General features: G+C 40.3%; 2 protein-coding genes across 3 annotated transcripts; one reads left to right on the top strand and one right to left on the bottom strand.

The window, feature by feature from the left end:
• Nucleotides 1-1583: 1583 nt before the first annotated feature.
• LOC5518652 (tetratricopeptide repeat protein 23-like) lies at nt 1584-8042 on the bottom strand. Of its 2 annotated transcripts, XM_048725212.1 has the most exons (10): nt 7992-8042; nt 7788-7915; nt 7033-7200; nt 6485-6688; nt 6085-6250; nt 5354-5525; nt 4455-4615; nt 3600-3771; nt 2477-2751; nt 1584-1962 (listed from the first exon to the last, which is right to left on the bottom strand). In XM_048725212.1, the coding sequence occupies exons 2-10, from the start codon at nt 7909-7911 to the stop codon at nt 1842-1844; spliced, it is 1563 nt and encodes a 520-aa protein (XP_048581169.1). In that variant the 5' UTR covers nt 7912-7915; nt 7992-8042; the 3' UTR covers nt 1584-1841. The 2 variants fall into 2 exon arrangements, with proteins under 2 accessions (XP_048581169.1, XP_048581168.1); XM_048725211.1 differs by having other exon boundaries at nt 7788-8028.
• Nucleotides 8043-8252: 210 nt separating this feature from the next.
• Nucleotides 8253-12449, top strand: LOC5518636 (ropporin-1-like protein). The gene is made up of 6 exons (XM_001638595.3): nt 8253-8471; nt 8905-9025; nt 9699-9790; nt 10020-10089; nt 11336-11511; nt 12127-12449. The coding sequence occupies exons 1-6, from the start codon at nt 8338-8340 to the stop codon at nt 12200-12202; spliced, it is 669 nt and encodes a 222-aa protein (XP_001638645.1). The 5' UTR covers nt 8253-8337; the 3' UTR covers nt 12203-12449.
• The last annotated feature ends 713 nt before the right edge of the window (nt 12450-13162 follow it).

The raw sequence follows: 13162 nt of genomic DNA, 5'->3' as shown, positions 1-13162 counted from the left end.
GGTCGCGTACATTTCAGCATAGTTCCGTTTACTTTTCTTGTTTGTGAGTACGGAAGATATGCACATGCGCGACTGAGCACAGGAGAAATAAAGGCTTAAGGCGGCGACACGAAAGAATGCACGTGCACGACTAAGGCGGCATTATATTATTTGCTGAGGTCGCAGCGTGCTGTGCACGATGACGAAATAATCACTCTATAGCGACAGGAATTCCCAAGAAACGCAATCGCAAAAAAGACTCCTATATTTTTCAGTCTACATATCAGGGAGCTGCGCGTGGCGTATGCTGCATTCACACCAAAAACATGCTTAGTTGAACAAGATTTTTCTTTGCCTGATTACTTGCCAAGTTTCTCATTGTGTTGAATTCCTACTAGCTAAATGATCACTTAGTAACATGTGCAGCACAGTCTATTCAGTTGTCTTCTTGGTTCTATCCACTCTTTGGAAGTTGAGATTTAAACCAGTTTGATTAAATCACCTTTAAACTGGTTTAAGTGCTGGTGTGAATGCGGTATAACACAGGGCTCCTGGGTATTGCCTCCCTATTAATGCGCGGACAGGTTACTTTGTATTTTTTCTCTCGCTTCAAATCTGATCTGAGGAGGCTCGATCCTCGGGCAATTGGCTCTACCTTTTTTTCTATTACTTATCAGTAATTTTGATGACTTTATCATTTTCTTTCCTTTATTTCTGTCCTCGGTTGTATTCCATGAACTAAAGAGTATTTACTGACGGGTTTGTGCAGGATAAGTTATTCTTTAATTGGAGAAGACCGCTTTCTGGCGGTCGAGTAACCTCTTTTGCGAGCACCTCTTTTGCCCACCCCTACACTGCTGGTTCGATTATCCTTCTAAAGTACAGTTCGATAGATAGCGGTGCTGGGGCCGAAACCTTTCGACAATCCCTTTTGTCGCCTGTAAATGGTGCAAAAGTAAAAAGGGAACTCATTACAATCTGAGGAGATCGGTAGGAGAAATATTCAGTCGCAAACCGACAGCCTGTCCTGTGTACCAGAGGCTCGGAGCTTCGCGGCAAGAACGCTCAAAAGGCTTTCGCCGCGCAGCTTGGAGCCTCTGGTACCCAGGGTAACAACCACAGACCATTTCGGAAATTTTGTTCACAGAGTTATAATTTGCTATTTATATTGTCGCACGGCTTCACTCTGACCGTGCCTGTAATGTACGGAACCAAACATAATAACACATCGTAATGGACATATTTCCTGGTCAGACTTAGCCTGACACCACAGGGCATCGAATACTAGGAGAGGCCGCGGTGCAAGTAAGAAAACTAGGGAGGGGGCACAGCCACGCCCCTACAAACAGGAATATGAAAAAAAATTAAAATGTGAAAAAGTAATTTTGTTTGTACGTAACATGCTAGTTCCTACCAGATGGGCTTACAAGGAAGGCTTCGCATAAATCTAATAAAAATTAAATATAAGCTTACGAAAATCCAAAATCCCAGAAAAATACCGGTCAAAGTGTATTAATAGACATTGCAACAGCGTCGTCGCCATTTTGTATCATATAAACGTTACCAGTTACAGGGGAGTTAACACTTTCAAGTGTCAAAACAAGTTAGGAGCTGCAAATTTACCTTTTTAATCTATTAAAAACAGAAGCACCATTATACAATTATCATATTGTTTGTTGTACAGTGATATATTTCGAAAAGGCTGTGTTGCAATGTATTGGATATGAATAGCAAAGAGCGAGTCCCCTCTCCTCCCTGTCCTTATCAATATGCAGACTGTAAATGTACAAGGAAGTCATTTTCAAACAAGGAACTCCGTACAGTATTTACAAATTCAAACAAGGGCTCGTAAAACACCTTGATTATGACCAAGCAGATGTCGTGTTACTCCCTACTGGTTTTGATCTACCGACGACTTGAGTGAATCTCGGTCTCTCCCTCATCTTGTCATCTGAGGTCTGCACTTTGCTGGCACCTGGAGCCCTACGAGCACACAATATAACAAACATGAGTCCTGGGTAACACATACACAGGGAGGCAAGCAAGCAAGCAAGCAAGCAAGCAGGCATAGCATTGCTGTGAAATATAAACAGACAGACAGAGAGACAGAGAGACAGAGAGACAGAGAGACAGAGAGACAGAGAGACAGACAGACAGACAGACAGACAGACAGACAGACAGACAGACAGACAGACAGACAGACAGACAGACAGAGACAGACAGACAGACAGACAGACAGACAGACAGACAGACAGACAGACAGACAGACAGACAGATGGACGGACGGAAAGACAGACAGGCTGAGACGCTAGTGCTTTAAAACAACATTGGTCTAGGGGGGATTTCAAAGAGATGGTATAGTCTGTTGATTTAAGAGCGCCTTTTTCTGAAAAGGGTGGGGATATGGGTCTCATATCAAAAGATAAAATGTAAATAGCTTGAAAGGGGTGGGGATATGGGTAGGACGTCACAGCATTTTTGTCACCACTTCCTCTACCTTTTAATAAGTTCAACAGTCTCCCGTAAGTCTTTGGTCTTCCTGTGGTTGTTTCCGAGCACAAATTGTAGCATGGTATAAGCCTTCATAAAGTGTTTCAGAGCCACCTCTGTCTTGGCCTGCTTCAGCCTTATGGATCCCATCAGCTGGTGTGCAGTCGCAAGCTCATTGCTTGGGTCACCGTGAATCTCAGACTTGGCAGTTATGAGTTTCTTGAGTAAGGACAATGCTTCGTCCAGACGACCTTGACGAATGAGTAGGCAGCAAAGCTCATCCTGAAAAATACACAACTCAGTAGTAAATGAGTAACTACGCAGCTGCTTTGTCTCCTATTATCTTTGTTCTACAAAGGAATTCTTTTGTCTCTATTCTTCTCGTTCTTTGTGTCGAGGTGCAGATATTGTTCAAATTGCAGCTTGTAAGAGCTGCGTACTGACCCTAGTAAATGGATGTTGGATACTGATTAATTATTTATTAATTTGTTTACTTGTCACACTTTTTATTCTTTATTTCACACTATTTTAACCAAAGAAAAACATATGCCATATGTGACATAGATCTGGCCTCAAGTATTATAGTTCTTTCTTAGTCTATTTTATTATTTAATTATCTATTTAATTATACTTAACAATTAGACTACGGGGCCTTCTTTGAAGACATAGTAACGGAAAATAAGAAAAATATAACGCAGTCAATGCACAAGACATGAAGCAAACACACGAGGTTGCGAGAGAGTGAAGGAGATGACGTAGACATGACATATGACCCGAGTTCAAGTCTTTTATTTGTAAATAGATAATCAACGGGGCACGTAGCGTATTTGACTCCTAAAAAAAAGAACAAGTAGTCTAAATGTATTAGTATAAATCCACTCACATACTACCTTAAAATAAATGACGATTTTAATCATTCTCAGTAATTACCGCTTTTGTTGTGACAAGCAAAGCTTTTTCCCTATTCATTATCTATGGCTCAATAGATAGTGAGTACGAGAGCAAAATTGCAAGATTCGTGATAGTATGTGAGTAGATTTATACTAATACAGTATATATTATATTACTTGTGCTTTGATGATTGCCTTGAGTTATGGACCTGCGTGTTGATAAAGAGATTCCCAAGTTACCTGAGCTTTGACAGTTTGCTTGTGATATGGCCCACTGTGCTCCATGTAGATGTCTATGGTGGTGTGTAAAAACTCGCTAGCCTTCTCCTCATCCTCAACCTCGCCAGTTGAAAGATATGCTAATGATACCATGAACGCTGAGTCGGCGACTTGCACAGAGTCTTCCTTATAACTGAAAAACATCAAGAACTTTATAAACTCAGAAAATCATACATCTACACCTCTGTGCCCACCCTACTTCCCCTTATCACCCTACTTCCCCATACCACCCTACTTCCCCTAGCCACCATACTAACCTTTCCCACCCTACTTTTACTAACCACCCTACTTCCCCTAACCACCCTACTTCCCCTAACCACCCTACTTCCCCTTACCACCCTACTTCCCCTTACCACCCTACTTCCACTAAACACCCTACTTCCCCTTACCACCCTACTTCCTCTTACCACCCTACTTCCCCTAACCACCCTACTTCCCCTTACCACCCTACTTCCCCTAACCACCCTACTTCCCCTTACCACCCTACTTCCTCAACCACACTACTTCCCTTCACCACCCTACTTTTCTTTTCCACCCTCCTACTTCCCCTAACCACCCTACTTCCCATTACCACCCTACTTCCCCTAACCATCCTACTTGCCATTACCACCCTACTTCCCCAAACCACCCTATTTCCCCTAACCACCCTACTTCCCATTACCACCCTACTTCCCCAAACCACCCTACTTCCCCTAACCACCCTACTTCCCATTACCACCCTACTTCCCCTAACCACCATACTTCCCCTTACCACCCTAGGTCACCTTATTCCATGATTCTCTCCATTAAGACAAAATACCAAGAACTAAACCATACTTGTCTTGAGCTATTCCATGTGCATGCAGGTACATGTCCACTGATCTTTTCTTGCTGCTCAGTCCAGATCCTTGTTTTTGTTCTGCATGTCCAAGGCTTTGGTAAATAGGAATCAGCTGAACTCCCTTTCCTCCATACTCTTTTTGAGCAGCCTCCAAACCCTGCAACATTGCATGATAGGATCCATCATTAGCAGAAATTGCTAGAAGAGTTTAATTTAGTTATCATTCATTACAGGCACCGTAATGAGCATCAGACTAAACACATACAGTCTACCTAGTGCTATTCAGAGTCCTTGTAATGAAATGCATATATTTTTTCATGTCTTCATTTCAGCACAAGTTTAGATCTTTTTTTTAATTCCACTATTTGTTTGATAAATTACAAGCTTCTTAGTCTCATTTTTGCTTGGCTTTCTTTGGTTGTTACTCAGGCCGATAAGAAGTGTTTTTGAAGATTGTGATAGTTTTTTGCTTTCACACAAAGCTTGACAAGGCAAATATCACAAACTAATCAATTGCAAAAAATTTTTGACTATGTAATTCAGCTTTGCAATTGAAATAGAGCAGCAATCCCAAACTCTCCAATTAAAATAACCAATAGTCATTCCCGAGCAACAACCAAGCTATTTTCATTTTATCTTTTGATATGATATCTACAGTCCGTGACAAAAATATTGAGATCCATACACCCTTAGATCAACAGACTATACCATTTCTTCAAAATCTCCCCCCCCCCAGATCAATGTTGTTACAAAGCTTTTTGCATCCCAGCCGACATTGATTTGGGGGGAGGGGGAAATTGCCTTTTTCACAGGAAAATAAGATATGGTTTTTTTTGCAAGTGGTCAAAAAGTCTCAGTTATTATTGTCACGGATTGTAGCTCGAAATGTCAATACCTTTTCTAAGCAATCCATAGCGTATCCAACTTTGTTTAGCTTCATGGCGACTTTCCCTAGGGCCATCAGCACCTTGATATATCTGTCAGGATTTCTGTGACCTTGCTGCATATCTTCTCTCTCTTGTGACACTAGTTCAGCTTTCTTCAGGTTTTGTTCTGCTTTCTGAAAACTAGAAAAGAATTCAACCAAAATTTTAAATATAGTATTTTGCAGATACTCACATACATAAAAGTTTAAGATATTTTGCTGGGACCAGATTGTCTTGTATACAACTATTTTAAATAATGTTGCACTGTGTTATAACCTGAAGTTTTTCAAGGGTAACATAAATGGCTGAATTCTGGTACCTGAAAGCTGTAATGTTGACAGGAACATAAACAAGAATTTTTCATTTCAGTTTTTTTGCTTATTTATTTAATACCCATGAAACTTCGGATTCTTACTGCAACCTTATCTAAAATGTGTGTATGTAATAAAGTCTGGTTCAAGCAAAATACTTTATTTCTTAATTAACAATGTATGTGAGTATCTGTCATATATGTTGTGGTTTGAAATGCTTCTTGGTTTGAATTTTTTTTCAAACTGGTTTTAACAATTTCAAACCAAGAAGCATTTCAAACCACAACATATACAAGGCCAGTAAACATTGAGTTCTCTTGTGTATACTAGATGAATACAATTTGAAAGTAAAAGAAAGACATGGAATTAAAATGTCCTTGATGACTAACTGATTAAGGGCTGCATGTGCTTGCCCCATTGTAAGATAGGTCAGCTGCAATACAGGCACAATGTCTTCCCTTGTGTAGTGCTGGCGGTACTGTTGACGCATGTTGTCCGCAGCAAGAAGAGTGTCCCTTGCATTTTCAGCATGCTTCAAAGCTTGTGGAGCCAGCCCTGAGATTTTCATTCACAAAAATGCAGATTACCATTTAGGAAGGTTATCTACTGTATCTTATCTACTGCAATGCAATGAGAATGATAAAAAATGATGATGATGATGGTGATGATGATGACCATAATAACAATATAAATAGGACAGGCTGGTGACTAGCTATATGGGGTAATAAAGAAGCAATGGACATAAGTAACAGCAAAGAAGGGGAAGGTTATCAAGTATCGGGTACTTACCCCTAAGATGAAAGTATGCATAGGCCAGCTTGGAGTAGGCTTTTGCAAGCTGCCAATGGTAGTCACCATATACAATTCTTGTGAGTGCAACACATCTTATCCTGTCAAACACACTCTCTTCACCAGCACCCTGTGCCGCTAGCTCCCTAGCTCTCTTGCGCATACGCTTTAACAGAACCTCAGGAGGGGTCAGCCCCGGAGCTCCTGTAATAGATAACACCAACCTCAGTTTACAATTTCAGCATTTCATATACAGTACAACCTCGATATAACAATACTTGATATAATGATGATATCTGTACAATGATACCAACACAGTAATCTTGATTTCAAAACAAAGAAAGTTTACAAGAAAGCGCTTTGTAGGGTTTGCATTAGGCCCCGGCAAGATATTTTCCACCAAGTGCCGGCTACTTCTTTTTTCAATAAATTAATTTAAGTTTTATTTGAACTAATTAAATAACTTCCACCCCCTACTTATCAATCTCCAACTCCTTTGTTCAGATACAAGGTAAAACAGGGAGATTAAAAATTACTTGTGAGGTTACCTAGATTTTCATCTTCTGGCTCATTTGCAGACTCAAATTCTTCTGAGGAAGAGCCACGTCTAGGCCCCTTCCTTGGGGGCCGCCCCTCTGCCACTCCTGGATCTGTCACTGATGGGATGGTGATGACTGCTGGCACTGAATGCTTCTCACCTTCACCTCCTATCATTACTACATGGGAAGGAACAGAAATGTCAAACGCATAAATAGACCCCTACTGCCCCATGATTTGCATATTTTCTTTGTACTACTGACCAGGTATTTCTCAATGATCTTTACAACTTATTATTTCCATCTTTAGGGGTAGCGATGGGTAAATCCAAGACTTGTCAAGGCGCCGAGACCTGCGTTTCAGAATCCGAGCCGGAGATTTTTTGTCAAATTTTGGAATATAAGCCCGAGCTTTTCCAAGGTTGTTTTTGGATAACTTGCTCGAGGTATGTCTTTAAACATCAGTTGAAAAAAGAATAAGTAGAGTTACAATACAATCTTGCTACGGTAGCTAAAGTTTCTGTTTAGAGCGGTAAGCCTCAGGACTTCGAGATAGCGTTTAAAAAACGAGTCTCCGAGAGAACAAGGATGGAAAAAAACCGAGGCTCTAAGACCCCGAAATTTTTGAAAAAAACGAGACTTCGAGACTAGCGTAAAAACGCAGAGATTCCGAGACTTTGCGAAACTTTTGAAATTTCGAGGTACCTATCGCATCGCATCGCTACGCCTTACTATATGTAAGCTTACATGAATCCCCCTAGGTATACCTCTGGGTTTATGTCTGGCATTTTCTCTACGTCCCTCTCCACTATCAGCCAAGCTCTCCTCGCCAGCGCTACTCAGCAAGCTGCTGCCGTCGTCATCCGATCGATGAGCGCTATACCTTGACATGCCACTAAATCAAGACAGTCACTAAACCATCAAAACGCTAGAACACATTAAACACAACACATCAAAACAAATAAACATACTTCGATTATTCCGCCATTTTGAATGCTTCCTCGAAGCGTGCAATGGATTATGGGGGCAAAGGTGGACCGTATGATTCGAGATTCACATTTCTTTTTATATCCTCATCGGACATAGAATGCTTCATGGATATGCTCATTGCTATTTGGTTTTCTACAAGCGTTACTTTTTGAGAATGTAAATAAAAGACAAGGTAAAAAAAAAATGATAAGTGATAATAACTTGTACTTTTTGGGCACCCTGTGCTTTGAATGTCGCTATGACAACAGGGAGCCTTACACACAAGCCGCCATATTAAAGACGATTCAACGGTTGTGTTGAGCAGAACTAAGCCTCGGTTTTACCAACATGCCGCAAGCAGACGAACCGATTTACTGCTCCCAGCAAATAAACATCCCTCCCGAGCTCCCGGATATCCTGAAACAGTTTACAAAAGCCGCAATAAGGACACAACCGACCGATGTCCTCCAATGGGCTTACGCGTAAGTGTAAAGCAACGAAAACTCGCGGCTTATTTGACTTTCTAAGTTCAGATGTTTCGTGGCCTGTCATAACAAGTAGTTTCTGTAAAAGCTATTATTTCGGAATTGTTTGTAGCCATCTTATGTTCTCTGAAAAGCCTGAATGCTTTACTGAATTTAGGTTGCTTTTGCCACCAGCATTAACTCGATTCATATGCAAAATAGCACCTCAAGCCTCTGCCAAAATCATCAGTATCAGATCTTCATTCTTTTTACTTAAGAAAAAAAAAACATTAAGGCTTCGATCACAAGTAGACGAGAGACACAACTCTGATGTACTCTCTTGACTCTCATTCATTTTGAACATGGGGGCCATAGTCATTGAGGTATTTATATGATATTAATAATATCAGTATTATGATGATTTACTTCAATGGATCATATTCCTCTAAAGGTACTTTGACGCTCTTGCTAAGGGTGAGACACCTCCTGTTAAAGAGCGACTTGAGTTTCAACTTGGCCAGCCATTGGAAAAGCCGCTCACAGAGGGTCAACTGGGCATTCTACACAGACAGGTCTGTTCTAATTCATGTTTGACCACTTGTGGCTACAGACAGGAGTAAGGCTAGTGAAAATATTAGTTATACTGCTAACGATGGGATTAATACAGACATAGGTCATTCATGAGAGAGGATGACAAAATGATAGTTCTTCATTTGAATCAATTTTCAGCTACTCATTGTTTTAAATATTAGGAAATACTGAATATTTCCTTCTATTTCCTTCCATAGTGATCAAATAAAAATAATTACTTTTTGTCACAAAAGATTAGAAAGTATGTACATTTTGTACCACACTTTAACTTTCATTACCACATTTCAATATTTCATAGACGAAATGAATTTAGTGTATAAACTTGCAAGAACAAGTGATTGATTTGTCGAGAAACTCGGGATAAAATGCAATATACACCTCCTAGGAGGTGGATATTTCCCTGCGCCCCGAGATCAAGCAAAATGGTGGATATAACAGCCAATTTGCAAGTGTTTCCAAAAAGAAAATTGCTCTAAAGCTCGTTTTATTATATCTACCTCAAGCCTTTGGCTCTCGGTAGATATTTCACCACTATCCACCTCAATGGAAATGGTATAATTGTTGAATATTTCTCAGTGCAAGACGTACTTGCAGGAGCATGATACTTTTCATTATTATTAATTACAAATGCAATTTATTATCTTGTCTCTCCAGCTTGGAAGCAAGCCTATAATTGAGCTCTCATCACTGGAGGAAAAATGGCGACACTTATGTCTCCCTAAAGATACACTGGAGGAGCTTTTGAGGTAAAGCTTGAACATCTCCTAAAAAGAAGAAAAAAGGACTAAACTCTGTTGTGTGGATACTTCTCTATTGCTTAAATGCCACAATCTGCAATAGCTTTATTGTGTTGTTAGTTGTCAAGCAGCACTTAGCAGCAAAAAGCTTATGTAGGCTTAAAAGCTTTGCTCTGAGCAGATCTTTATTTATTGCCAAAGGACTTGTATGTTCTTGTCTTTTTGTGTGTGTTTGCAGGCTGGGAAGCTTTGCAGAAGAGCTTAAGTGGCTTCACTTCCTTTCCCTGGCATGTAGTGCCATTAGCGAGGTAAAGCTGCCTTAAGTTGGTAACATCATGGCTCTTATTATCAAAACTATCTACATATTTTTACGACTTTTTTTGTACAGTAGTATAAAAGAGCTATGCAATGTGCAATGAATATGCCAAATATATAATACACAAAGCAGGCGTAGTTCTAGTTCTTGGCTATAATCTAGGAAAAGTTCTTTGTCAGGCTGTCAAACCCTACTAGATTTGTATGTGGCAAAGCAGAAAGTTTTAGTGTTGGAAATAACCTGTCTCGTACCCAGGCTCTTACGAGCGTTACCGGACATAGTGTGCAGGGGTAGCATAAAAAACGGGAAGTGACTGGTAGATTCTGAAAACAAAATGGAAGCAGATAATGAGATATGCATTTTAAACAACACGCTTTTATTCAAGTGCAAAGGGAGCGAAATGTTCACCAAGCTATCCTATGAGATCATGCTCCTTGTCCTCAGTCACAATTTCTACAAGGAGAATGCTGAATTTTACATGAAAGCCTGAGTAGCAAATCATTTTTTCGTATCACACACAGAATCAACTTTGTTGAAAAAAAAAACATGCAGGAAGCTCTAGCATTATGAGGGATACTTTACGCAAGCAAAACATGGCTCTTGCTTCTAGAATTGTTTGAGAATAGAAGTGAGTATGTGAGTCGCATTACCATCCAAATCAAGGGCTTTGAAGGATGTGTCAAGTTTTTCGATATTTCCCTCCGATGCTATGGCTGGCTTTCGCTTGGAGAGTTGACTCTAAAAACTTCCTTTCAAGCTACATTTCTATTATTATTTGTACACTTCAAAACACAAATATATAATATTTCTGATGTCTAAACAAAAACGAAAGTGATTTATCCTGAAAGTCCTGCAGCGTGAACGATTTTTCTCTTGAAATCCAGAAATCGGAAATGTTATGGCAATGAGACATAATTTGTGAGGCATCTCATTTCTCCAGTTGACCCTAAACCCTGCCATGGCTCATTGCGCCCACTAGTTTATTTTTACTTGTTTTTACTGATTTGAGACGCCTGGGTACGAGGCAGGGAAATAACATTAAAGGTATATGAACACATGCCATTTATTTATTAATATTTTTGCCACTATTTCTTCCCTGCAGCGTTTTCAATAGTCTCCCTTGCAGCTGTTTTTGACTTGACACCCTAGGTGGCGCATCTCAAGCGCAGGCTAGCGTGACCAGTCCAGAAAGGCTACGATGGAGACTATGTTTCCAACAGTTTACTTTTTCTTCCTAGAACCTGACTCTAGCCATGAAGACCATCTGTGAGATTCTCACCACAGACCTGGAGGGAGGACCTGCAAGGATTCCCTTCTCATTATTCAAAGAGTTGTACACATACCTCGCTAACGTTGATGGAGAGATCCCAAAAGAACATGTGGACACTGTTATAAACCATCTTGGATATGATGTGTAAGTTTTATACTAGCAATGAGTGATATGCTTTTTTTTATTAGCTGATTCCACACTAAACAGAAAGCTCTGGAAATAAAGTATGCCAGAACTTGGCTTAAACATTTTTTTTACAAATTTACCAAAAGCTGAATAACAAGCTTATAAATAACAAGCTTATAAAATTATAGGTTCATCTTATGGCAAACTGATTCCTGGATATCTTGAGTGTGTTTTTTTAGTTTCCCCTACCTTGACAATGGTCTCGCGGTGGTGTTACTATGTCAAGCTAACAGGGTAACACTCAACATTGGTAGTTCTCATCTTTCTGTTGCCCATAAGGGCCTGGTTCCTAGAAAGCAGGTTGACACTAACCCAGCGATGAAAGCCCTTTTTATCCAATCAAATGTAAAGATAGCGGTATTTATCCATGAGCTATCACTGCTTTCTAGGAACAAGGAACAAGGAACCCCAGGGCGGGAAGTGCCCTTATCAGTGAGGCAACATTGGATGCTTGCCTTGAGAACATTCAACCCTGTCTCACTTATGTCTGGCTAAAAGGCACAGAGAAGCGGAAATAACATTTTAAGAATATCACAGCACTAGACACTGCATAATATTTTGTTTGCTTTACAGTGAGAAACAAGATGGTATGGTCTCACCAAGAAACTTCATGAGTGATTCGTGCCCACCACTGTCGCCGGCCTTATAACTTCTATAAGCAACCAATTAGACATTTTATAAGCTTCTACAAGCAAACAGTATACATTTTATTCCACCTCAACAGTGATTATGTAGTCACTTGTTTGTGGTGCAGAAGCCTTGGTTGTGCCAAGGTGAAGATTTCTGTATATACTCGTGTATAAACAACGCACAAGGAATGGCTTTTGTAGGATGTGTATAGTTCCATCTAGTTCGGCATGCAAGACCAACCATGTAAATAAAAACAATCCTCTGTATACATGTTATCGGTCTGAGTTAGCCTATAGGGCAGCCACCAGCTGGTGGTGGGCCCAGGCCCGTACGCAGGACTTTTCTTGGGGGATCCGAAAAAATAGGCCTAATTTTTCTGATAAAAATCTGACCAACCCCAAATGAATAAAAAAAAGTGGTTTTTAATTTCGGATTTTGCTACAAATAAAGTTTGACATATAGATTTATGATATACCCGAGTGATCTAGAATGCCTTTTTTATCGAATTCGCCTATGCTTTAAAGTTTTGTCTACAAATAGCACGTCTATTGCAGACCGGAAGTGGATTTCCTGCCTTTTTTTTTGGGGGGGGGGGGGGGGGGGGGCAGGCTAACATTCGACACCAAGGTCATCACACCCATCCACAATCACAGGTTATTATGGGCTAGTCGCAGTCGTTCTAGACTTGTCAAGCTAGGCGGTGCTTGAGCCCCAGTAAATGAACAACTGCGAGGGAGAGTACGGAAACTCACGCCCATCTTTAAATTTTAATATTACATTACCGCCTGGTGGAGATGAGGGGTATACCAAGTAGAGGGATCCGGAATTATCAAATTTATATAGGCTGCTATTTCCTTTCTGTTTATGAAATTTATACCCACCGTCCCCTAAGGTTCGAGTGTTCGCGTCCGTAAGAGTTTCCGGATCTTTGGACCTAACTGTCAATAACAAGAAAGATCAGAAAGCATATATAGGCAAC

The sequence above is a fragment of the Nematostella vectensis genome, chromosome 3, assembly GCF_932526225.1.
Source record: "Nematostella vectensis chromosome 3, jaNemVect1.1, whole genome shotgun sequence".
Taxonomy (NCBI): Eukaryota; Metazoa; Cnidaria; class Anthozoa; order Actiniaria; family Edwardsiidae; genus Nematostella; species Nematostella vectensis.
This window is presented reverse-complemented; position numbering and strand designations above follow the sequence as displayed.